This window comes from Glycine max, chromosome 4 (genome assembly GCF_000004515.6).
Source record: "Glycine max cultivar Williams 82 chromosome 4, Glycine_max_v4.0, whole genome shotgun sequence".
NCBI lineage: Eukaryota > Viridiplantae > Streptophyta > Magnoliopsida > Fabales > Fabaceae > Glycine > Glycine max.
The window spans coordinates 3,039,646-3,065,345 of NC_016091.4; the positions used below are offsets into that span (position 1 = coordinate 3,039,646).

Sequence of the window (25,700 nt, forward strand, 5' to 3'; positions counted from 1 at the left end):
GAAAATTAAATATTTTGAATTTTTTTCATCACATTATGTATTTAAGTATTTTGTAAAAGTTTATGATATTTTTCTTTTGTAAAAATATTATAAACTATTGGGTTAATTATGTTTTGGTTGTTAAACTTTTTTTGTAAATTTCACTTGTAATTTCTAAGCAAATTTTTTTAACATTTTTGGTTCCTATGATTTTCTTCGATTAATAATTATTATAGTTCCTATTACCAAATGATAATATTAATTAATGATACAATCATACATGTAACGTGTCAATCATCAACAAGTCTCTCAATGAAATTTATACTTCTAATAATATTAATTGTGTTTTTAACATGAAATTTTTTTAATAAATTATACTTTTAATATTTCATATGTTCTATTAATTAATGATTTCAATCAAACTTATGAAACATAATTTATTATAAAAATTAAATGTGATTGTCATGTGAAATTCTTTGATGATGTAACAAGTCATTAAACAATAAACATAAATATTAGATCATCAGTTAATATTGTTGGATAGTTAGGACTAAAATCATTAAAAAAAAAAGTATAGAGACAAAATAATAAAAAATTAATGCCAAAATTTTTTATTTAGAGCTAAAAACAAATTATCCTAAACTATTTGTTGCGCCACTAATAAAAATTATGGATCTCCCACTACCTCCGTGAGATGGTAATATGCGATGGGTGTTGTTTCTCGATCCTCCATTATTTGAGTTAGACAAAATACGCGCACCACATAACCAATTTGATGTTGAAAAATCGAACAAAAAATGTAGGTAAGTGTTAAATGTTTCAGTCAACATCGTGCTCTAGACACTAGCTCAATCTTAGAGCTCAACATTGTCTAATTCATTGATGTGTTCAGACTCTTTTCTCATTTTGTAACCGAAAAAAGGTATCTTTTCTGATTATGTATAGGAGGCTAACATAAATTTATAGTGAGACATATAAGGAGTTAATTAATTGACATATGAGTGGTTAATCAACATATTAAAGATTAATTGACATATTAGGTGTTAATTGGCTTATTTAGGTATTTAATTATCAAGCTTACAGTCTTGTCTAATTTTGAGGAAAGTCATACTAGGGTATCAACATAGCAACATTGATGATGTATTAATTTAAGACTTATTTTTTTTACTAAATAAAGTTAACTAAGATATTAAATTAAATATAATTAAGATAAAAAAAATTAAATGAATTAATCTAATTTTTTTTTTCATTAAAATAAGTATTACGGTGAGAGAAATTAATTTTAAAAATTAGGCAAACAGGTCCGTAGAGTTTGGACTTGGGTATGCGTTACGATGGCAAAAACAGATTTGGGGCGAAACTTATTGACTCGTGGGCCCAAGCGAAGCGATTAGCGGATTAATCCATAAAGAAGGAAATGGGATATTTATGTATGTAGTTAACGTGGAAGGATTGGGTGAAGACGAAGGCTTAGAGTTAGATGGAGTCGCGCGGACACTCAAACCCGCTTCTGTCATTTTCCAGCTTCATCCATCAACACTGCGTCCGCTTAGGGTCTGACCTCGCGACTCGTTTGGATGACACGAAACGAGCCCTAGCTCAAGCTCATCATAATCTTCTATTCCCCAAACACGCCCTCGCCGCCACTTCTACTCTGGGCTCCCTGCACGTGGCTAAGTCCCTCGTCGGCACCTCTGTTTACACCGTCAGCAATTCCAACAATGAGTTCGTTCTTATCTCTGACGCTGATGGAGCCAAGTCCATTGGATTGCTTTGCTTTCGCCAAGAGGACGCCGAAGCCTTCCTCGCTCAGGTTTCTCCTCTCAATTCCCATTTGGCTTCTTATTTTCATCCTCTTTTAATTGCATTCTTCTAATTTGTTGTCCTCCATTTTAGGTTCGATCACGGAGTAGAGAGCTTCGAAGCAAGGCTAGGGTTGTTCCAATTACTCTTGACCAGGTCTTTTTCTAAAAGGAAAATAAATGCCAGTGTGGATTTCTTCAACGATGCCTTGGCTTTACTTAGTTCTGTTCAATTGATGCATATGTTGCCAAATTATATATATTGATAACATATTTTGCCAATGTGGAGCCTGTATTCCATACTTGTATCTATCAAATGCCTTTAGTTGTCTAATAATCCTTGTTTCACACTCAATAGAGTTGTGGCTTGGTTTCTATCATGTAGGAATTGAGTAATCAATAATGAGGGGAGCACGTGCTACTGACTTCAACTAGATAATGTTTTCAGCTTGTTTATTATGGTGTTTATTTTTACATGACTATTCTTGTGCTACAGGTATACATGTTGAAGGTTGAAGGCATTGCCTTCCGATTCTTACCCGATCCTGTTCAAATAAGGAATGCTTTGGAGGTTAGCATCTTACTATATAGTTCTCGCATACAACATATCACTTTAAGCCACACCATTATTGTTCATCATTTCAGTCCAGTAGCAATGACAGTATACATGGTAGCTGCAATGTGGGAATTAGTTCTGTGGCATCAATTTAAACTAAATTATACATAAACATGTAGCATGTATGTTGGTTGATCCGCTGAGCTGCTAGATTCTGTTTAATTTAGTATCCATTTCACTCGTCAGCTTAAACCAGCCAACAAGGGAGGTTTCGATGGAGTTCCTGTTTTTCAGGTATGTTTTCTTATTTGCTTGTGAACTTTAGATGGTCTGTGGGTGGGAGTTACAAAATGTTATGAGCTCATTTTTTGTTTTATACATTTATCAGGTATAAAAAAGGAACTATTACTATCAGAACAAACTTAACTTCTGTACATTTTTTTTTACTGAACTAACTGTCAACTAATTAACTGCAGCTGATTTGTGGTATATGATGTATACAATGTTAGAGACTGGTTGATTTTATGCCATTTAACTATTTTAGTATTGCCTCATCACTGTGGTAGATTGGTACTATTGACTAATAATCATATGTTCTTACAGTCAGAGCTTTTGGTTGTGAAGAAGAAGAAGAAGCGTTACTGCCCTGTGTATTTCTCTAAGGTTTGTCTGACTTATTGATCTACTTGTTATTTCAATTACATTATTAAGACATCATAAGTCACGTGCATGTTGCTTCATAGAATATATTTATAAAGTATTTTATCATTTTCTGGTTAAATGGACAGGAGGATATTGAGCAGGAACTGTCCAAAGTTTCCAGGGCATCAAGAGGACCTGGTGTTTCTCAACATATAGCAGTATAGAATCTACCATCTCTTGCTTTTTATTTTAACTTTTATACTTTTGACAAATCAATGTATTTGTCAAAGCTGCTTATTAGTTTCACAATTTTTCTAATCACCAAAAGCAGTAGCATATTTTATTGAACCCTCAAAAAGGTAATTTGTGTTGCATATGCTTTATGCAAGACTTTTCTTGGATAAAAATAAATATTTAATTACCTGTATGATCAACTTGAAAACATGCTGAACATTTGGTTGAATCATAGTGGTCTGTGTAGTGTATCTTATTGATATTTGATAACATGAGATGAATTTTTTGAAGTCAGTGATTAAGGTAAGAAATGCTTGTGCTATTTAAATTTTTCTTTGAACCAAACTATATGGCTGTGGAAACAATTATGCTGATGGAATAGTTAGTTTTCGTTCTATTTCTGATTTTCTTTTTGTTGATGTCTTTTTCAATTTTCATGGGAAACAAAGCATCTGTTCAATGGATGATTTCAATGTGGAAATAGCAATCTAAGGGATTTTTTTATTAAAGAAAATATTTTTGTTTTCATTTTTTTATTTTCACTAGTAACTATGAAAATGCTGTGTTGTTTTTATTAGATTCCCTGTTTGCAAAAGTTTATTATATGAAATGATGAAAGGTTAGGAGAAGATCAAAGATTTGTATTCACAGATTTCTGTATATATCTTTGAAAACAGGTGACCAAGTGAAAACAAAGTAACTATTGTAATTCTTAGTGAAAATAAGAAAAGAAAACAAAGAACATTTTTTCAAACCAAATAAAAACTTAAATTCTATCCATTTTCGATTAAGCTCATGTAACTCTTGTAATCTGTCTTGCACGAAAAAGGTTAGGGGAAAAGGGAGAAACTTGTTTTTTTTTAAAAAAAAAAAAAAAAAAAAACTGAATGTGGATTTGAGTAACCACATGGTCCCCATGTGCTAATCTCAACCCTGATATTCTGGTAGATATCTAGTGTATTTATATAACAAAATAATTTGCATGCTAGAGTGGAATTGTTTTTGTTGTTTATCATTTATTTGAAGTTTGTTTATGTTTCTCTATTTTCTTAACTTTTTAATAAATTAACAGGTTGGTAGCTTGGAAGATGTACTGAGAAAAATGGAGGTAGTTAAGTCTGCTTACAGTTTCAGTAGCTTATAAGTTTGGCTGTAATTTGAAGTCTGATAAGTTCTCTCTCCCTTGATACAGATGAGTGAAAGGAATTCAGGATGGGAGGATTTGATTTTTATTCCACCAGGAAAAAGTCGCTCTCAACACATACAAGAACTTAATGAATGATTCCCAGGGTGCGAATTTAAGCTAACCATGATTTCATGTGGTTTTCTTGAGCAAATTGGATGTTACTGTTGTCACAATTTAGTCAGCTAGTGAGATACTAGGACCTCTGCCTTCAAATAGTTGTGTTCTTCCTTCTTCTCAACCGAAATTCCTTCTGATGCGAATACTGCACTAAGATTCTCAGTGGATATAAGGTAAATGTGTATGTGAGAGGACATCAACGCTAACGTGCATTTCAATTAAGAGATCGTTCCACCATTTGTTGAGCATGCTAGATACCCAATGTGTGAGGGGGGTTCTTCCTCATACATGTACAGATAATTTATTTGTTTTGGCAATAGCTGTAATCCTTTTCCTTGAATTCTACTTTTATTAGTTCAGGGAAGAGAACGATCTTCATTTACATTTGATATCCATACTGTTTTTGAAGATGAGAGATCTAGAAATTTCTTTTCTTTCGATGGAGATTAAGGAGGGGGTTATCACGATTCACAACCCTTTTTTGTGTTTGGAAAGATATAATGGGATAGATTCACCACCTGAAGTGAGTGATTTACCATAATCCTAAAAGACAAAGTTGACCTACTGCTGCGCTTCATTTCATTGTATGGGTGAAATGGAGAGCACCACATTGGTCTCGCATATTGTCCCCACTTTTACGTGGTCTGATAATCGTCCATGGATGTGGGGACATAAATGTGATAGTTTATCAGCTCTTATGAAATAGCCGTGCAAAACTTCCACTGAAATCTTTTTTGGTGATTTTTGATGTGCGGACGCGCAACCTGCAAACATATTATATATCAATTTTGAACAAGCTAAAGGAGATTTTCATTAGATATATTATAAACTATCACGAATTGGTGGAGCCTCGCAATTGAGGAACAAATTATTAGCAATCTCTTTTCGCATGCAAGAGGGTGACGTATCAACCGAATAGTTGGCGAACCTTCTATCCTGCTCTTGTACGTTTCCAATTGTGTATTTTCCAGTGCTAATGGACTTGAGGATTTTACTTCTCTACCCCTCCCTTTTGTATCTTAACTGATTTTAGCTACTGGAAACATGCAATGATATAAAGGTAATTTCAAATTTTGTTTGGAAATTTAGTTGACCTTCTGCCTGAAATACAAGTAAAGCAGTTTCATTCGGATCTTACTTGTCTCGCTCGGTAGGAAATATTAAAGCTTGGAAAGGACACTTGGAGCTACGTAAATGGTCTGCCTTGATTTGAGATTTACTCTAATGTCTAACTGCTACTGCAACTACTACCGATCCTTGCTCCTTATTCCCTTCACTATATTTAACTACTACTACATAATAAATTGATGAGTGGGGAGTTAATTTAGACATTTAGTTAGTCCTCTCTACTCGGGCATTGTTGATAATACTGCTCAAGGGATGCAAGGTTCTAGTCTTAAAAAGATGCTGAAGACAATGCCATCTAAAGCTTCGATTACCAGAATCAATTTGGTCTTCCTTGTTGTATTTCTGGTTGTTTATGCCACTGTTCTTCCCCATCCATCTTCTGACTATTTGCAGGATGCAGGATCCATAGTGAGGTGCTCTTTGGGCGAATGTCATCACAGGGTAAGGTGAGCCTACTTTAGTGGCATCATACCTTTATATTTTGTGTGTACGTGCTAAATTCAAACTTCATTTGATGTGCACTTGAAGCATGTATTCTTATTTGTCTGTAGACACGAAAACTTCAAAATGAAAGCGGCATTGGATGAACCTCAAGCAAACCCACAGAGGCAAAAGAATAAGAGTGCAAAGAAGATAGAAGTACCAAGCTTTTTTAGCAAGTTAGGGGAAAGAATGAAGATTGGAATGGTAAACATGAAAGAAAACGATGTAAGTAACTGGAGCACGCATGGGGAAAGGACAAGCGTTTATTTTGAGAGGGTATCGCAGTTTTTGAACTGGACGGACTTGTTTCCCGAATGGATAGACGAGGAGGAAGAGAATGATGTGCCATCATGTCCAGAGATACCTATGCCGGAGTATGCAGAATACGGAAGCATGGACGTGATCGTGGCTAAGCTGCCATGCAGGTATCCCGAAGAAGGGTGGAAGAGGGACGTTTTCCGGTTGCAAGTTCATCTTATAGTTGCGAATCTAGCCGTGAAGAAGGGGAAGAAGGATTGGAGAGGGAAGACAAGAGTAGTTTTTTGGAGCAAGTGTAGACCAATGCTGGAGCTGTTTCCATGCGACAACTTGGTTAAGGGTGAAGGTGAATGGTGGTATTATGAACCTGAGGTGAAGAGGTTAGAACACAAGGTTTCATTGCCCATTGGGTCCTGCAAGTTGGCCTTGCCTCTCTGGGAACAAGGTATATACGCTATACGCCAGTATTTCAACGTTGCATATTAAAGTAATATGATACATAAACATTTCTCTATTTCTAATACATCATATTATCATAACACCTATTGTTTTTCTCTCTATCCTTATCTTATGACCATTATACCTACATTTTTTTCTCTTTTCTATTTTTCTTGGTAGGTGTCGACTAGGTTTTTTTTACATATTATTTTTTCTTTTCCTCCTTAAGTTACTTTCCCTTCATCCCAGCAAAATAAACACATGCATTAAAAGCAACCAAACGTTCCCAAGCAGAAAAATTTACGAGGCAGATGGAGGTTGAACCTAAGACTTCTGTTTTGCTTAAAATTAGAAAACCTGCACCCACAGAGCTACGGGAACTGGCTTATTTTACTTTTTACCATATTGGTTAAATTTTTTAAACTACTATAACCTTCTGTTTGCCATACCAGATTCTTTCGTTGTGTCGTTTTTTATTTAATACAAATAGGCATAACAAAATCATGAGTTCATTGACTCACAATCCATTTTTTCATTACCAACAATTCATTAGTCCGAGTGGTTCTGGGTTCGATTCTTTTAAACAAATTCTCGAATTCGAATCTTATAAATGAAAAAAATTAAAGATAGTCAGTCAAATTTTTTGACGAAAATTAGTTATTAGTGAAAACTGATGAATATTCTGTACCATAAGATAAAAAAAATCATGAATTCATTGTCTAACCATCTATTTTTTGTTGAAACTATGTTATGTAAATATTAAATAATAGCCTCTATGAACAAAGGATGTGTTTTCATGGTGGACTAGCATACAGCAGAATTCAAAAAAGAATAATAAGATAAGCAATTTTGATCTAATGTTTGATATTAATTTAACTAAATTTGTAATTCTTGTTTTCTCAGAAAGAAATATTTTTCTAAGGCTTAATCCAATTCTCTTCATATTTATTAATTATCATAAAATGTACATATAACATATTGCGTTTGCCAACTTTTTGTGCCCAGGGAATCGTGCCGGCATTTCATTTTTCTAAAATGATTGTCCCACAATATTTAATTTTTCTATATTATTTTTGCACTAATTACTTATGTTTAAATCTATACTTAAGACATTATGTTTAACTAATGGGATAGTAATTTTTAAGATCTTATTAACCATAAAATATGCGTTAACCACAAATGTATACATTTTAAACCCATATAAAAATTCTTGTAAAAAAAACCAATATAAAAATTATGTACAGAATTTAATTGCAAATATATATCAGCTTTGTTATTTTTTTCAAAGAACTTTTCCATTTCTTCTCCATAGGGAGTGTAGTCGAAGAGAAGACAAACGAACGGATAATAATATATACTTTTCAATCTTTTTATGTTAGCGTTAGAAATGTTTTAATTTTTAAAATTGTGAAAAAAAAATTATAGATTCTGTGATTTAATAATAAAAAAAAAGTAAATGATTAAGAAATAAAAGTGGGAAAAAATATCAAAAAATGTTACTAATATATCTCTACCATGACTTGTAATGTATTTTCAATAGAGAAAATTTATTACCTATATCCTAAAGTAATATGGGGAAAAAATGTTTCATAAAAACTTTTTTTTTCTGAATTTTCATAAAAACATTTATTTCCATCAAGTTATGTTTCATAAAAACGAACAAACAAACAATAAATGCATATGATACGTTATTAAAGTTTTAAAATTCCCTAGCAATAGCAGTAATCAATGAGCTAACTGTTATCTTTATGGAAGCTTTTCCTTGCTAGTGGAGGCAGGAGGAGGACACTCAAAATTATTAGTACAAGCACATTGATTTGAATTGTGGTTTAACAACCTATACCAACCAGATAACCACTTCACTTTTGCATGCTATGTGAAATAACCACTATCAAATTTAGATTTAGTTGGCTCCATGCTTAGTGCATGTTTGGTGAAAATACTGTTGCAGGAAAAAAGCAGAAAATTTTCAAAAAAATCAGTGAGTCTCATGCAGGCTTACCTCCACCCCAATATTTAATTCAAACATTTTTCTTCATTTCATTTCACTCAACCAAAATGACTCTTAACCTCCCTTTGATTTTTTTACTTTTGGTCAAGTTCCCATTAATTTTTAAGAAACATCAATCGGAGCATACAAACAAAATTAGTGATGCAAAAGTTGACTCGTGCATTATTTTGAGTAACAACCACTCATGCAATATATGATGTAATTATCATCTTAATATCTTATCTAATTTTTTTTCTTTTTTTATTGCATAAAAACTTATAGAAATATCAATTTTCTATTACTTTTGTTACATATTTTTAATTAATAAATAAAAATCAATCTGTTTGTTTATACTTCTCAAGTGTACTGCAAAAATAACAGAGTTGAAATTTGCAGTTGTCGACGAGGTGTACGAATTATCCAAGATTGAGAAAAGCGTTGAAAGCAGAAGGAGAATAAAACGCGAAGCGTACGCAACAGTGCTGCATTCTTCGGAAGCGTACGTTTGCGGCGCAATAACACTAGCGCAAAGCCTGCTCCAAACAGGTACCAAACGCGACCTTATCCTCCTGATAGACAAGTTCATCTCGGTTCGTAAACGCGAGGCCCTATCCGAAGCGGGTTGGAAGATCCGAATCATCACCCGGATCCGAAACCCGAAGGCCGAGAAAGGAAGCTACAACGAATACAACTACAGCAAGTTCAGGCTATGGCAGCTCACGGACTACGACAAAGTAATCTTCATCGACTCCGACATCATCGTACTCCGAAACCTCGACATCCTCTTCCACTTCCCGCAGATAACGGCCACGGGGAACGACCAATCGATATTCAACTCGGGAATAATGGTGATCGAACCTTCCAAGTGCACGTTCCGTACATTGATGCGGCACCGGGACGACGTCGTTTCGTACAACGGAGGGGACCAGGGGTTTCTGAACGAGGTGTTCGTGTGGTGGCACAGGCTGCCGCGGAGGGTGAACTTTCTGAAGAACTTCTGGGCGAACACGACGGTGGAGGCGAGGGCGAAGAACGCGTTGTTCGCGGCGGAGCCGGCGGAGGTCTACGCGATTCACTACCTGGGATGGAAGCCGTGGCACTGCTACAGGGACTATGACTGCAACTGGGACACCCCGGAGCAGAGGGTGTACGCCAGTGACGTGGCGCATCGGAGGTGGTGGAAGGTTCACGACGCGATGGAGGAGGGGTTGCAGAGGTTGTGTAGGTTGACGAAACGGCGTCGGAGTGAGTTGAACTGGGAGAGGAGGAAGGCCAGCAAGATGAGGTTACCCGATGGACATTGGAAAATCAATATCACTGATCCCAGACGATTTGCCTCTCTCTTTATGGATTAGACAATCATCTTATGTTTTACCTTCTCCACCCTCCTCTGTCAATATTTCTTTTTCTGTTAAATATAATAATAATTAATTAATATTATTATTTCTAAAATACACTTCACTTCGTTAAACTATTAGTTTCCTACGAGCTCTTTTGTTTTTTATACCAAATTTTAATGAAAAGTAAATTAAAAAAAAATATTTTTTAATTAAAATTGATATAATTAATTTTTTTTAGATACATTCCTTTTTTATTTTACTTTTTAGCAAAAGTGATTCTGCCAAAGCTGCACAACCCGAAATATATTAAAATAGAAAGAATCATAAAACAAATAAAACATGGGAGGCCAAAATCAAACCCATGAGAAAACAAGAACAAGCAGGAGCTACCTGAGCCATCTAGAACTAATGCTTCAAGCAGTGATAAGAAGATAACAAGTTTTCTCGTTGAAAGCAAAAGCTTCAAATAACAACATTTCAAAAAGAGATGATGAGGACAGATAAGTCCATCAAGGGATCAACAAACTACTTCAACACTAAACCTTGGAACGATTCCGAACAAGGTGGCTTTCAAAGGTTGTTTTTGTCTTTTCCTTTGCTTTCTTTTTCTGAGTTTTGGTTGAGACAGGAATGAAGGGGGATCCATACCCGCCTCAGAGCTGGGCTCTTCCTCCACCTCCCCCGCCCAAAACTTACACAACAAATTGAAATCTAGTTGAACGTTGACAAACCACAATTCCATAGTGTTTGCTAAATCAATAGCAAGGATTTTACTAACTTTCTTAGATAATATATGTTGTCATGTAAAATTCAAAGTTAGTCGGTAATATGTTTTAGCTAACCTTACTTCAACATGATCCCAAATAATGATCAATCAATTTATCCCAAGAAAGAGAATATGTTCTTTGGCTATGGTTTCCAAGCTGCTTCGAAAAACGTTTGGTGTAGGTGAACGGAAAAGAAAAGGAGAATATAGGATTTTGAGTGAAAGGTAATGATATAAAATACAGCTGTAAAGGAAAACAATACAGGAAAGGTTGTAAATGAGAGGTTTAAGTGGAAGCAATAAATGACAGAAAATGTAAAGAAAGGTGATAAAAAAAATACAGGATAAAGTAGACTTGTGTATTGGATTGATTGTTTTTGTAAAATTTGAAGTACAAAGCATATTTATAATCTAACTCAAATCCCTTACAAGATCACATTTTTCTACTTGATGATTTCCTAGAACGTGGTTTGGAGTTATACAACTAAGTTTGGGGATCAGTCGACTAGTTTTACATTGAATCGGCTAATTCTAGAAGTTGAATCGGCAAGCAATAATTGATTTCGACTAGCATTTCAATTAACCAATTATGAGACAAATTTATCTTCTAGTGATTGTTCCTAAAATCTAGAAACATTATCCTCTGCTCACAAGCCAATTGATAAGTTATTTCAAACTTGGAGAGGATGGCAATTGCTTCCTATTTTTTAGGAAGCATTATCATTGATTAATTTAAACTACTACAAGTCATTTAAATATAAAAAAAAATCATGAAAAATATCATCTTATCTTTGTTAAATTAAATCTGGCTTAATTCAGTTAATTTTCTTATGCTTAAAGTTAGTCGTATTGACTTTATCCATATTCAACTAACCTTCATGTCCATCAAATATTGAAGATTAGTCGGTTGCACATTTAACTGAATTGACCTCCTTTTCATTTAGCTAACATTGATATTAGTCAAATTTTTTCATTTTGCTAACATTATAGATAGTCATATCAACATTGTTCATGTTCTACTAACCTTCTTATTTGACTAATATTGATAAGTCATCAATTTCATATTCAATCAAACTAGCCTTCACTTCATTCAATTGACATAAAAGTTAGTCAAATTTTATCTTATCCGGTAGTCATTCTGTTGAATCCTCGATAACTGAATTTTGCAATAAAATTTGGATGTTAAGTATATAAAACAATTCTTTTTTCTTATATTTAATAGCGGAGGGAATATTATTTCACAACTTTAGATACATTTTTGGGTTATTAGTTAGTTAAAATAACACGATTTTCTTCTCACAAAAGAAAATAAAAAATAAAAAGGGATTTACGCAAATATTCAGGATTTAATCAAGGATAATATTTCAGTTTAAGACGACAAAAGTTCTTAAAACCAATCATTTATATTTATCTAACTCCAAAAAACATTTAAGTTCTTTTTTTATAAGTAAGGATTTGAATTTGTGATCCTTATGACCTGAGACTCAACAATTATTATCGCAGCTTAAATTACCTTTGTAGAAAATGTGCTAAATGAGAGTGTTCTAAGTTTGTGCTCTTAAAAAAAGTATATAGACCGATAAAGCTTAAATGAATTTTATTTTGTAAATTGAAATTGCAAAAGTAATTCTCTCTTTTTTTTATTTCAAATTGAGCAAAACTCATTTTATAATCAAATCTAGGTGAAAAACTAAACAAGAAAACTAACAAGTCTTTGAGAGTGGTTGTGAGTTTTTTATTTTTTATTTTTAAATGTAATTTTTAAAATAAAACACATTTGATAAAAATGGAACAAAAATTATTTTTAAATTATTTTTGAAATATTTTTACACTCATTTTTCAAAAAATAAAAAAAATTGAATTTGGTTTAGTTTTTTAAAATATATGCATTTTTCACATTTGAGAATATCACTTTTTCTTGTCACCGGTACTACCAGTATCACCTTCGCCACTGCTACCAACACCGCCAGTAGCACTGTCATTATCACCACCACGAATATCACCTCCGTCATTGTCATCATAACTACCACCACCGCACTTCCATCGTTGGTGGCCAATACCAGCACTGCTACCATCATCATCACCACCATCGTCATTGTCACTAGCACCGTAGTCACTGTCGCCACCATCGTAACCAACATTACTATCATTGTTGTCGTCATTGTTACCACTGCTACCCCAACCACCACTACCAACATTGTTGTCACCACCATCGCCACTGATATTACCACCGTCATTGCTACTACCATCGCTACTGTCAATACCATCTTTGTTGTCACCATTGGTTATCACTACTAGTACCGCTACCACCACCACTACCATTGCAACCACCCCTGGTATCTCTACCAACGCCATTATTGATACCATAACTATTATCATTTTTTTCATCCTCACATAAAAATACTCTTGAAATAGTTTTAATATAATATGAAACTTTTTAAATGAGTTTATTTTTAAACTTATCATATTTAAAACTTGGTTGTTATTTTAAAAGACTGGTTGTTATTTTTAAAAATTTCAAAACTCAGACCTAAAATCCACCCCAAACATGACCTAAATAAGAAGCTTTTTCTTCTTTTTTTTTTGTTTTTTGTCAAAAAATAAGAAGTTTTTTCAATTTTGCTTTTTGAAGTCTGAACAAACATTATGGGGTTCCAAATGGAAAACCATAGAATTTTCTAAAATTAATAAAACTAAACACAACTACTTCATTTTAATATGATTAAAACTTAAAACATACAACTTTGATGGATATGTGATTTAGATAATATATCGTTGGAAAATAATTCATAATATAATTTCTCTTTGTAAAATGAAAATCCCCAAGTTAAAAGAAGATAAATATTTTTTAAATAAATTAAAGTATGAAGTTAAATGAATTAAAAATGACAATCGAAAAATAAATTAATAAAAGCAATGGCTTGCACCACCAAAAAAAAAAAAAAGGCAAAAGCAATCCTCCTAGTTTTATTTTTCCTCATTTGAAAGAAGAAAAAGTTGACTATCTATGCACCAAAATGTATGACGACTCCTAAATTGGCGGAACCGGTGCACTTTGAAAATGTTATGGATTAATGCAAAAATATCACTTGTGAGTCGTCATCCTAATATTGGAATGATCATTAAGCAACAAACTAGTAGTAGTCCTTATTTTAGTTTTGTTTTTCTTTGAAGATATAAAAATTGACTATATATAAAGAGAGAGATCAGTTAATTATAAAACCAAAATAGTTTATAATTAAAATTAAAAAAATCTTCTGAATTTTTGCAATAAAACTAAACACAACTTCTCAATTATAATATAATTAAAATACTATTTTAGTTAACTTTATCGTTAGAAAATAACTCTTAATATATAAATCTGTTCTCTTTGTAAAATAAAAACCCCTAATATAAATTATAAAAGATGAAAACTATTTTAAAAATAAATTAAAGTACGAAGTTAAATGAATTAAGATGAAACATTACAAAGAATTCCAAAAAAGAGATAAAAGACAATAAATTGTAAAATATTCCCCGCAACCAATCTTTTCCTCCCTTTCTTTTTTGTATTTAGTTGAAAAAAGTCAGCACATACTTCTTTAACCCCACCCCCTAACAATGATTCTCCAGCAAAAGCCGAAGTTTACGCATAAATTAAACCCAACTTTAGTGCCAAAGGATCCTTGGACGTGGCACGATTGGGTTGGTAGGTCATAAAACCAAAAGAATAAAATAATCCGTGGCCCCCAAACTTAAGTTACACCATACTATTAAGAAAATCAATTAGCAGTGTAGAGCAAATCACAACATTTTTTCCCCTCAAATATAACTCGATTATTTCCATCAATTGAATTTCTATACAGTAATTTATTTTTGAATATCAATATTTTTTTTCTTAGCTTTATTGAATAAAATAAAAAATCGATCGAAAATCACTTTTTTTCCTTGTTTCACACCTTATTTAGCTTTTTTTCCGTGGAAGATCGCATCTGCCAAACTTCAAAAACACAGTACAGTCAGCATTATTGAGTTGGTAATTTGTTTCAAATTTAAAAAGAATTAATATTAAACGATAAGCATAATATAATTAAAATACAAACTCAACATGTGCATGGGCTGATCAAAATAGCCGTCACGCTATCTGGCAATTAGTCGATAAGGGCCCCATACTACAAAATCCAACGGATGAGAAGGTGTTGGTCTCTTTTTGGGCGTCCCAATCAACCAAGTCCAGTGCATTACATTACATGTAAATCATGCCATTAGACAGTCAATTGGTAAAGAAAACTCATTAATTAATTTTCATTACAGTGCATTAGTGTCGGTATCATGGATGTCATGTGGGTCTCCATTTTCACGCTTCCTCATGCTGGAATCTACGACAACATTTATTTACTATCATCGCAAGTGAATTCATTGCTTCACTTGTCCCCTTTGAAAATTCTCAAACTCACGCTTTTTGCTTCATGCTTTAACACAATCACTTCTTTAGTAAATACTACTACCAACTACACCAACTACAGTATTTCTTTTCTTTTTTAACACGTTATCGTGGACAATACTTTTATGAATTATCTTGAGATAATAATAGGGAAGAAAAAGAAAAAAGGAAAGTTGGTACGCAACAGAGAGGTAAACTAGGAAAAAAAAAAAGAGAGAAAAATAGAATCTGGACCACCTACCAAGAAAAGGCATGCAAGGTGGGTAAGCTAGTAGTGGAAAACTTTTGTCTTGTAATTGACCTCATTTCTAAATAATTTTATTAATAATTGTGTACGGGCACTTTTGATATAACACAATACCAACTACTGTACAAAATATTAGTACCCGCATCAATTACAAGTTGCGTAAATATAAAATGAAGTTTCCGTTATGAAAAAAGGATTGTGGTGGCTTAGCGAAGAGAATAATACACATAAAATAAAATGGCATGGATTCATTTATTGAAGAAAATACTAGACTAGAAGGGAATAGAATAGATATTTGATATGAGACTACTGCAGATGGATCTAATCCGTGGGATGAGCTAGGGTCCACTAACTGTGTATCTTTCTCCGTATTTTTCTGTGTTCTAATTTTAGCTGCAATATTTTTCCACCTCCATTTATTTTTGCAGAACCTAATTTTAATTTCCTCCTCAAATAGTATCTGTATCTATCCATCGCTCACCACTTTGAATTTTCCACTTATTCTTATTATTCCGAATCCTAATCGGGTATGTTCTTTCTTTCTTTCTTCTTTCAACGCACCTTTTGCTGCATAACCATGAATCTTGTTTCTTCGTATAATTTATCCCTCTGTTGTGTTCTATTTATTTATGATCACATGTAACTATTTGTGAGCACTTAGAGCGGGATATAACATGTTTTCCAAACGATTACACACTTCCTTGAACCTTACAGGGAAGGAAGGAAACAGAGCGTGTGAATATCAATTGCCTTTGCCAACTAAGATGAATTCACTTTTCCGTATACTTTTGGTTTTTGTTCTTCTTTCGTGAGATTTTTCCTGCAACCAACCGCATAGTATCCTTAACGATTGAAGTCGTTGCTTTCAAAAGGTTAGCCACAAGAGATGCTGCAATGTGCAGCGTTTTTTTTTTTTGGTGAAAAATAGGGTAAAAAGTTAATCAGGCTTCCTAATTAGAGATATGGAGTATTTATTTTCTGTTGTAATTATTATTTAAATCACTTCTTCTTCTTTTTTGCCGATTTGTTCTGTCTTCTTGTTTTTGTTATTGTAAATTACATTTTGATAGGAGCATGTATGAAGAGGGAAGACCTGTGATCTTTCATGTGTTAATGTTATATATGATTAATTTTTTTGTTGATCAATCGTCAAGAACTATAGGCTATAGGTGTGGTTGGAACTAGAAATAAAAGGAGATCTTTGGGATGCTCTGTTTCATACCATTTAGACTTGAGATATTCCATTTAGGTTAATTTATTTGTGGTTTGTGAAATGAGAATTATCCGTATAGAAGTCTCTCGATTTGTTTTCTGAACAACTGAAAACTTGGGAAACAGCTTTTCTTTTCTTTTCTTTTTTTTATTCAGCCAATTGGCTAACACCTTGAAATAAATAATTTCATTTTAACTTCCCAATAGACATGAGGATTGGAAAAAGGAAAGTAATTAAATGGTATATATAGAATTCAATTCTCAATTTGTGGCTTGTTCTTGTGAGTACCAATCCCGCTCAAAATTGAAACTTATACATGGTGATTTTTAATTTCCAATTCAATTGTATTTTTTGAAAAGCTTATATAGGCTGTAATTCTCTTGTTTTGCTTTTATTTTCCACTGATTGATTTTCCTTATTATTTAGAGGTTAGACACTTTTAGCGCTCCTGACTGCTCCTTACAATGGAAGATGTTGAAGACAAGATACCCCCTGTCACCTCTTCAAAAATTACTGAAGAGACAACACTGGCAGAGCATGTTGGAGACAAGCTTCCATCTGAATCCTCTCCAAAAATTGCAGAAGAGACACCCCTGGCAGAACTTGTTGGAGACAGGCTTCCATCTGAAGCTTCTCCAAAAATTGCTGAAGAGACACCACTGGCAGAACATGTTGGAGACAAGCTACCATCTCAATTCTCTTCAGATATTGTTGAAGACACACCACTGGCAGAACATGCTGGAGACAAGCTACCATCTGAATTCTCTTCAGAAATTGTTGAAGAGACACCACTGGCAGAACATGTTGGAGACAACCAACCATCTGCATCCTCTTCAAAAATTGATGAAGAGACACCACCGGCAGAACATGTGACAGACAACTCTGAATCCTCTTCTAAAACTGCTGAAGAGTCACCACTGGCCGAACATGTTGTCGACAAGCTACCCTCTGAATCCACTACAAAAATTGCTGATGAGATGCCACTGGCAGACCCCCCTGAAGAAAATACTGAAGTGATAAACCCACCTGGCAATCAATCTTCCACTGAAGCTCCAACAATCCCACTTAGTAATGGAAAAATGGAGCCTGGTACTCATTTGCCAGTGGATGAGTTCTCTGAATTAGCAGTGTTGCCAAATGCTTCTGATGATCAAACTTTAATACAAGATGTTGCAGTTGATGTAACAGAAAAAAGCCAGCAGGTAACTTCAGCTGAAGATTCTGAACCAGGTGCTGTAGAAAATGTCTCTGACAGGCATGAATTGCAGGATGATATTTCTAATATCACTGCTGACAGTGATGCTGATAATGAGATTAGACTCTCAGCTTCTTCTTCTGAAACAAAAGATTCACAAAGTGATCACAATGAACTTACAATGGCTATGGGAACAGTTGGCTCACTCCCCCGTGCCAAGCTATTTGATGCAAAAAGAGGCCTTATTGATACCACAGCTCCTTTTGAATCTGTCAAGGAAGCTGTTTCCAAGTTTGGAGGAATTGTGGATTGGAAGGCTCATAGGATCCACACCGTGGAGGTATATATGTCTTGCATTTTACAGCATCTTTTTGTATGACCATTATTTTCATTTTATCTTCTTCACACTTACTTAAAATTTCAAATTCTATTACTCTTATTGCTTTTCAAGGAAATAATTTTTCGGACTATTCCGTTTGCTTCTCAAAGTTAAACCAATATCCCATTAAAGATAGGCAAAATGAGGGGAAAAGATGAAAGCAATAGTTTCAGTATCATTTGGATTAACAGTTGCAGAGTTGGTAGTTAAGCTACACCCACTAATGATGGAAGGTTAACCAGGTTGCTTTGGGGTCGGCTTTTAAGTTAATGTAAAATTACAGGGATAATTGTAGCTATTGAGCCATGCACACATGTAGTAGAAACATGGAACTTTTATTTGCCACACATTCCCTCAACACTATTTATGTAGCATATTGACAATGTGGCCTTTACATATGCTGTATTAAGTAAAAATGACTATCTTGGCAGTTTGTTGCTGAATGCTGACCCTTACAATGCAGTTGTCTTTTTTTCTTTTACAACTCTTTTCCTATCAACTTTTTTTAGCAGAGAGCAGAGCATATGCTTTATCTTAAATTTATGACACTAGAATATGACGTGTGTTATTTTGGGATATTTGTGTCTGTGTATGTTTCACCTAATACTTAGGCAGAGTTATGTATGCTCTGATCAGTTTTGAGTGTTAAACAGGCTAAAGTTCTTGAAGGTGATACTCTCTGATCAGTTTTGAGTGTTAAACAGGCTAGTGAAATAAACTTAAATAGAAAGTATTTATTGAAAAGGAAAGCATTCATTATATTGAAAACACAATAATAACTTCGTACTTGTTTTTTAAGTAATTATAAACATTTTTAGAGTGTATTAAATGCTACCTAATAGGTGCCATGGGGCACTTGTTAGCAACCCAGTTTAATAGTACAAGGAAAATATGAATTGTGTTATTCTGTAAGCCAAATGCTTCTGCTAGTGCTCGTGCATTTCATACATATGTTTATGATTTCCTTGCTTGTTCATTTTGAACTGAGACGAAGTAGAAAATGAGTCATAGGTACTTTTCTGCCTATATATGTGTTTGGCTTTCTAATATCCATAGTTGTTTTCTTTGTGAGGCAAGATGAGACATTGATGGTAATTCTTCCTGCCTTGCTTCCTGCCATGTAGACGATCAATTATTTATACTAATGACCATGCATGTTTGTCTGCTGGAACTGAAGTTAACTTTAGTTTTTCCTGGATGTACAGAGACGCACTCTTGTAGAACAAGAACTTGAAAAGGCACAGGAGGAGATCCCAGAGTACAAAAAACAAGCAGAGACTGCTGAACAGGAAAAAGGTCAAGTACTAAAGGAGTTGGACAGCACAAAGAGACTAATAGAAGAATTAAAACTTAACCTAGAGAGAGCACATACAGAAGAGCGTCAAGCAAGACAGGACTCAGAACTTGCAAAGCTCAGAGTGGAAGAGATGGAGCAGGGTATTGCAGACGAATCAAGTGTTGCAGCCAAGGCACAACTTGAGGTAGCCAAAGCCAGATATACAGCAGCTGTTTCAGATTTAATAGCTGTGAAAGAGGAGCTGGAAGCATTGCACAAAGAATACACTTCCTTAGTGACTGATAGAGATGTAGCTATTAAGAAAGCTGAAGAGGCTGTTACTGCATCAAAGGAAGTAGAGAAGTCTGTTGAAGATTTAACTGTTGAACTAATTGCTGCAAAAGAGTCATTGGAGACTACACACGCTGCGCATTTGGAAGCAGAGGAACAAAGAATAGGAACAGTCATGGCAAGAGATCAAGATTCTCTCAATTGGGAGAAGGAACTTAAACAGGCAGAAGAAGAGCTCCAAAGACTCAACCAGCAAATTTCATCTGCGAAGGAACTCAAATCTAAACTGGAAACAGCCTCTGCTTTGCTGATTGATTTGAAAGCTGAATTAACTGCTTATATGGAATCAAAGTTAAAGCAAGAAGGAGGCCCAGAAGAACCAGAGATAAAGACACACACTGACATACGAGAAGCAGTGGCATCAGCCGGAAAGGAACTTGAGGAAGTAAATCTTAACATAGAGAAAGCAACTGCTGAGATTAGTATCTTGAAGGTAGCTGCTACATCATTGAAATTGGAACTTGAACAAGAAAAAGCAACTCTTGCCTCCATTAGGCAAAGAGAAGGAATGGCCTCCGTTGCAGTGGCATCTCTGGAAGCTGAATTGGAAAAGACCAGATCAGAAATAGCTTTGGTTCAGATGAAGGAGAAAGAAGCTAAAGAGAAAATGACCGAGCTTCCCAAGAAACTACAACTAACAGCTGAAGAGACTAATCAAGCCAACTTGCTTGCTCAAGCAGCTCGGGAAGAGCTACAGAAAGTAAAGGCGGAAGCAGAGCAAGCCAAGGCTGGAGTAAGTACCTTGGAAAGTAGATTACTTGCAGCTCAAAAGGAGATAGAGGCTGCAAAGGCTTCTGAAAATTTGGCAATAGCAGCAATTAAAGCATTGCAAGAGAGTGAATCAACTAGAAGCAAAAATGAAGTGGACCCATCTAATGGGGTAACACTGTCTTTGGAAGAGTACTATGAGCTTAGCAAGCGAGCACATGAGGCAGAAGAGCGAGCCAATATGAGGGTTGCAGCTGCTAATTCTGAAATTGATAAAGTCAAGGAGTCTGAATTGAAAGCCTTTGAAAAGTTGGACGAAGTGAATAGAGAGATAGCTGCTAGAAGGGAATCCTTGAAATTGGCAATGGAGAAAGCTGAGAAGGCAAAGGAAGGTAAATTAGGTGTAGAACAAGAATTAAGAAAGTGGAGAGCTGAAAGTGAACAACGAAGAAAGGCCGGCGAGTCTGGCCAAGGAGTAATAAACCAGAGTAAAAGCCCTAGGGGTAGTTTTGAGGGGAAAGCAAATAATTTTGACCGCACTAGTGATGCAGCTAATCCCGCACATTACTTGACAAGTCCAAAGGCTAATGAGCATGCAGACAATGATGAAGGTGGATCATCCCCAGAATCAAAACATGGAAAGAAGAAGAAGAAGTCAATTTTCCCAAGGGTTTTGATGTTCTTTGCAAGAAGAAAAACACATTCAACCAAGTCTGGGTAAATCCCAAATTATACTGCAGTTGTCTTGGCTCTCATCCTTTTTGGAGATCTCACAGTGACTTGAAATGCTGGACTATTCAATTGCACCGACCTGTAAATGTTGGCGATTGCTGTGTGTATGCTTTGATTGTATTCTCTCTCACTGAAGGGTTTGGTTTGGTATATGGTCGCCTGCTCAGTGTTTTACGTGGACATAAAAAATAAGTTCATCTTTTGTGGGAAAACAGAAAATTAGATGATTCTGTATTGTGTATAGCTTCTGATATATTGAACCTCGGCTTTTGTAAAGATTTGTCTGAGATTTGACCAAATGAAAGAAAAAGTTTTCCGAGTCTGAGATTTGATGTGCTTTCCGAGTCTGAAAAACCTCATCAAATTGAAACAGGAAGAAGCTTCTAAATGACCCGAAATCAAAAGGTGAATTGGTGTGAATCTTCTGATGCTTTGGTTCAGATTACACGCCAAATCTTGAGTCATTAAGGATTCAGCTCCACTTTTCTGTGCTAGTTACACACTTAAATCTCTATTCTCTAGGCTCCTATACCCAGATTTAATTTTTAGTAAGCTGTCGATAGATTTTTTATTTTGTGAATAGTGATATATTTATTTTTTTCTGTTCGCAACTTCGCATTTTGTTTTTGTTATTCAACTTTAAATGTTAGATTTTTGGAATTAAGGGTCCAATTATTTCCTTTCATGAACTCAACACTGTGTCATAAGAATGTTATCCTGGTGATTAAGGAGAAACTGTTCAATGGAATGATTTCATATGGAAGTTGAGATAATTGCCGTCTCTGAAACCTGAAGGCTTAAGCATTCCAAAAATCCATAGATTAATCCATATATTTAATCGGAGTACAGAAAGAATGGGCGATTCGTGCAACTGGCATTCGCATAATGCGCTAGTGATTAAGGCTGGCAGGAGTATGCCTGTCTATTTCTGGTTAAATTATTTCACTCGTGTGGAACAATGTACGAAGATTTAAGGGTAAACGATCCTTTTGTTCGACTCACATAAATGTATTTTATTTCAATTCTTATATTAATTAATCACGCACCAAACAAATTTAATTCATATTATATCCACAATTAACTAAGTATATTAATCTAGGAAAATAATTCGTTGAATAAGTTTGAGATTTATACATGAACTAGAATGGAAAACTTCAATGGTGGTTAATTATGTTTGATTGTTTTTTTAATATTATTATAATTTGCTTTGAAACATAGAACATTTCAGTGTCAATTCTTCTTTTGGACTATTTACTAATATCTTCTCAAATCATCAAAGCAGGGGTTCAAAACATTTTAGTGATCAGATTTTGGACCACGTCTAGGGTGGACCATGAAGGTAAGTGGTCTTTGGTGGACCACTATCACTGGCCTTCAGATTAATCTATGTGCACAATTTTATTGTGCACCTTCCCACATCAAAACTTTACCTCCCTCCCTTCTTCTCTGCACTCTCCCTCCCGGAGTCTCCCATGGCACCTCTGCCACTCTCTGACATGTACTGCTGTCGTCGGTAATTTCTCCAATGCCGACAACGTAATTGTTCCACAATATAACACAAATAAACACCATAATCAGATTCACCAATGAACACAAAACGCATACCAAGCTTTTCCAATCAACTTTACTATAACCAAATAGTCATAAAAATCAAGAACCTGAAATGAAAATATGGATTCAATGATGAAATGATCACAAATCTAGAAAAAAATAGAGTTAAAAAAATCAGATCTGAAGCACGGATCCTCTTCCTCTTGTTGGTGGTGCGTCGAATCAAATCTCGAACTCCAAACCAGTAGAACAACTTTTGGGTTTTTGGAAATCATCGACTAACAGAGATCGGCCGTGGTAACGCGGAGAGATTTACGGAATCTAGTGCGGTGTGGCTGTCGGAGAAAAAGTGAAAAAGAGAACAAACTGCGGAGGAGCGACTGTTGCGGAAGCGAGACTGCGCCGGAGGAGCGACGGCAACAGAGGGAGCGTGAGATGTTGAGGGCGCAGTGAGGGCAGTTAGTCCGATTGCAGGCGAGATGGGTATGGGTGATGAAGCAGATTGGTTGTGATTTGGGAAAGGTCGCAGATCTGCGGCGGTGCGGTGGTTTTGTGCGTGGGTTTTGGTCGTGCGGTGGTATGGCGCGGTGAAGTCGAGCAGGTGTGGGTGGTGGATCTGATGTGGGAAGGTGCACAATAAAATTGTGCACATAGATTAATCTGAAGGCCAGAGATAGTGGTCCATCAAAGACCACTTACCTTCATGGTCGACTCCACCCTAGACGTGGTCCAGATTTTGAATCATTTCCCCAAAAGCTTAAACAAACAAACAAATCAAATTGAAAATGTATATTAAAATACAATTGATCCTTGACCACAGTATGGTTGAGGTGGGAAAACAACAACTAATTTCATGTTATGGATAAGCCCAAGCCACATAATTCATACTGTACTTTCTAGAACTAAAAAGTAGAACTCGCAAGGGTCTGAATATAAGTATAGTAAAGTCAAAATGCCCTGTGACGATTAATCCGTTGTTGAGGAGAATGCATAGGGTATGTTTACTAATTCATGTTCGATATAATAGTCAAAGAACACGAAGAATCAGATTCAAAACTGAAGGAGAAAGATAAGAGACAAATATATATTTTTTGTTATTGGAAAATGTAAATACCCTGGCTCTAAGCCTTTCAGTGAAGCTTCCAATCCAAAGAAAGACCCCTCTTTAGCTTGAGATCCAGGACTAACAAAATCCATGTACCTTTTTGTTTCCACAAACCTGTGCAAGTAAAAGTGATGAAGTCATACGTAAAGGCCACTGAATTCTCAAGGATAACTAAATTATGGAAGCCCCAGTTCATGACTAAAGTTCTACCCCATCAGAAGTAGTTGAACAAGGAAGAGTGTCTTTGTATTGGCAAAGTCGTACTTTACTGCACCAGCTTCAAACCAAACTGGTATCTTGTTAATTCCTGTGACGCGAAGTAGCTGCACACAGATTACCAAGAAATTCAGGCTGGGACTTCAATAGTAAAAAAAAAAGACTCAACTTATAAATCTTGATTACTGTTTTATCAATGGCGGATGGTGGAAAGCCAAAATTCCACCATATAAACAAGCTATTGCGACCTATGGCACCGCCATAGCAGGCCATTCAAAAATTTCCTATGGCAGTTGGAAAACCATCATCAACACCATTCTGCCATGGTGATGGTAGTAGCACCGCCATTTAACAATGGTCTGATTGAATTCTATCAATTTATTATGAAGACGTTTCTAAAATCAATATTTATTATATGCACATGTGCAAATTGTGTGTTACTCACATCTGTCACCAGAATTCCGAAGACCCCAAGCATTGCAAAGCGACAATGAACCAGCTCTGCCTGCACATACCACCTTAAGCTTGCCGGATCCTCCGCAAGCCCAAGTGGGTCAAATCCAAAATCTCCAGCCAGACTGAAAAGCATGTAGTTATTATCTTCATTAAAACTTGAAAAGAGAAAGTGACAGTAGTATCAGTAGCAGAACAAGATGTCCCATAGAGATGTGCGGGCTCACTTTCCATCAAGATGAGGTGGAGGATCAAGTCCCGGGAGCCACGTAGGTCACTGTTGCGCCGCTACACAAGTTTGCCTATAATATGGAGTGGCAGCAGCAGCAGCATGCCCAAGCCACGATAATCTTCCAGCTGGTGAAGCTCTATCTAAGCTCTTGCTGTTGAAGAAAGAGCGGGGCTGAATGGAGAAGCTTCTACCTATTGCTACGGCCATTGTTTTCTGATTATCTGCTCTTATTCCCGTGCTCACTCAAATTTGCCACTTTCACCACAGCCACATGCATACATATTATTGGTTTAAAGGTTAAAAAAGAAATAACAAAAAAAAATAAATGGGCCCACTTATCCATTGAGATTGGAGTGTTGGATAACAAACGTCTGCTTCTAAGGCTCCATGATAACATAACAATTTCTCCATACTAGAGACATCCTTTCAAGGCCACTCTAGAAATCAGAAATTATTCTCCCCAACTTTGTAAAATAAAGGAAGTCAGTCAGATGTTCCTTCAACATCTTCCATAAGAACAAAGAGAGGTAAACTTTACCGAATTTGTACTGTCTGGGCTCCTTTTAGTTTCTTCAAACCTTTTCAATTCATATACTATTTTAAAAGCCAAAACACACAAATCAAAAGAGGAGGCTGAGCAGGCCTCTCCCACCACAGCTAGAGTTGAAGCGCTTAACTAAATTAGGGCTTAGTACGTGAG

General features: G+C 35.3%; 4 protein-coding genes and 1 pseudogene across 7 annotated transcripts; 3 read left to right on the forward strand and 2 right to left on the reverse strand.

Moving 5' to 3' along the window:
- Nucleotides 1–1,299: 1,299 nt before the first annotated feature.
- Nucleotides 1,300–4,924, forward strand: LOC100802935 (protein TIC 22, chloroplastic). Its single transcript, XM_003523874.5, has 8 exons — nt 1,300–1,792; nt 1,876–1,938; nt 2,278–2,352; nt 2,584–2,631; nt 2,941–3,000; nt 3,126–3,197; nt 4,286–4,321; nt 4,406–4,924. The coding sequence occupies exons 1-8, from the start codon at nt 1,460–1,462 to the stop codon at nt 4,493–4,495; spliced, it is 777 nt and encodes a 258-aa protein (XP_003523922.1). The 5' UTR covers nt 1,300–1,459; the 3' UTR covers nt 4,496–4,924.
- Nucleotides 4,925–5,064: 140 nt separating this feature from the next.
- On the forward strand, nt 5,065–10,279 carry LOC100812365 (UDP-glucuronate:xylan alpha-glucuronosyltransferase 2). 2 transcript variants are annotated; one of them, XM_003523553.4, is made up of 3 exons: nt 5,065–6,090; nt 6,196–6,830; nt 9,210–10,279. In XM_003523553.4, the coding sequence occupies exons 1-3, from the start codon at nt 5,897–5,899 to the stop codon at nt 10,166–10,168; spliced, it is 1,788 nt and encodes a 595-aa protein (XP_003523601.1). In that variant the 5' UTR covers nt 5,065–5,896; the 3' UTR covers nt 10,169–10,279. The 2 variants fall into 2 exon arrangements, with proteins under 2 accessions (XP_003523601.1, XP_006578023.1); XM_006577960.3 differs by having other exon boundaries at nt 5,946–6,085; nt 9,210–10,278.
- Nucleotides 10,280–12,827: 2,548 nt separating this feature from the next.
- On the reverse strand, nt 12,828–13,274 carry LOC102663206 (N66 matrix protein-like). The gene has a single exon (XM_006578974.1). It carries the CDS (start codon nt 13,272–13,274, stop codon nt 12,828–12,830), a length of 447 nt encoding a protein of 148 aa, XP_006579037.1.
- Nucleotides 13,275–15,755: 2,481 nt separating this feature from the next.
- LOC100812902 (protein WEAK CHLOROPLAST MOVEMENT UNDER BLUE LIGHT 1) lies at nt 15,756–21,768 on the forward strand. 3 transcript variants are annotated; one of them, XM_003523554.5, is made up of 4 exons: nt 15,772–16,116; nt 16,304–16,461; nt 17,229–18,337; nt 19,582–21,768. In XM_003523554.5, exons 3-4 carry the CDS (start codon nt 17,267–17,269, stop codon nt 21,430–21,432), a joined length of 2,922 nt encoding a protein of 973 aa, XP_003523602.1. In that variant the 5' UTR covers nt 15,772–16,116; nt 16,304–16,461; nt 17,229–17,266; the 3' UTR covers nt 21,433–21,768. The 3 variants fall into 3 exon arrangements, with proteins under 3 accessions (XP_014629938.1, XP_003523602.1, XP_006578024.1); XM_014774452.3 differs by having other exon boundaries at nt 15,756–16,461; XM_006577961.4 differs by lacking the exon at nt 16,304–16,461.
- A 1,285-nt stretch (nt 21,769–23,053) lies between these two features.
- On the reverse strand, nt 23,054–25,609 carry LOC100813435 (photosystem I chlorophyll a/b-binding protein 5, chloroplastic-like; annotated as a pseudogene).
- Between the last annotated feature and the right edge of the window lie 91 nt (nt 25,610–25,700).

Coding starts and splice junctions, on each gene's coding strand:
- LOC100812902 (XM_014774452.3), top strand. CDS start 17,267: ATGGAAGATGTTGAAGACAAGATACCCCCTGTCACCTCTTCAAAAATT. Junction 18,338..19,581: donor ATAGGATCCACACCGTGGAG/GTATATATGTCT, acceptor CTGGATGTACAG/AGACGCACTCTTGTAGAACA.
- LOC100802935 (XM_003523874.5), top strand. CDS start 1,460: ATGGAGTCGCGCGGACACTCAAACCCGCTTCTGTCATTTTCCAGCTTC. Junction 2,353..2,583: donor AAATAAGGAATGCTTTGGAG/GTTAGCATCTTA, acceptor TTCACTCGTCAG/CTTAAACCAGCCAACAAGGG. Junction 3,001..3,125: donor GCCCTGTGTATTTCTCTAAG/GTTTGTCTGACT, acceptor TTAAATGGACAG/GAGGATATTGAGCAGGAACT.
- LOC100812365 (XM_003523553.4), top strand. CDS start 5,897: ATGCAAGGTTCTAGTCTTAAAAAGATGCTGAAGACAATGCCATCTAAA. Junction 6,091..6,195: donor GAATGTCATCACAGGGTAAG/GTGAGCCTACTT, acceptor ATTTGTCTGTAG/ACACGAAAACTTCAAAATGA. Junction 6,831..9,209: donor CTTGCCTCTCTGGGAACAAG/GTATATACGCTA, acceptor TGAAATTTGCAG/TTGTCGACGAGGTGTACGAA.
- LOC102663206 (XM_006578974.1), bottom strand. CDS start 13,274: ATGGCGTTGGTAGAGATACCAGGGGTGGTTGCAATGGTAGTGGTGGTG.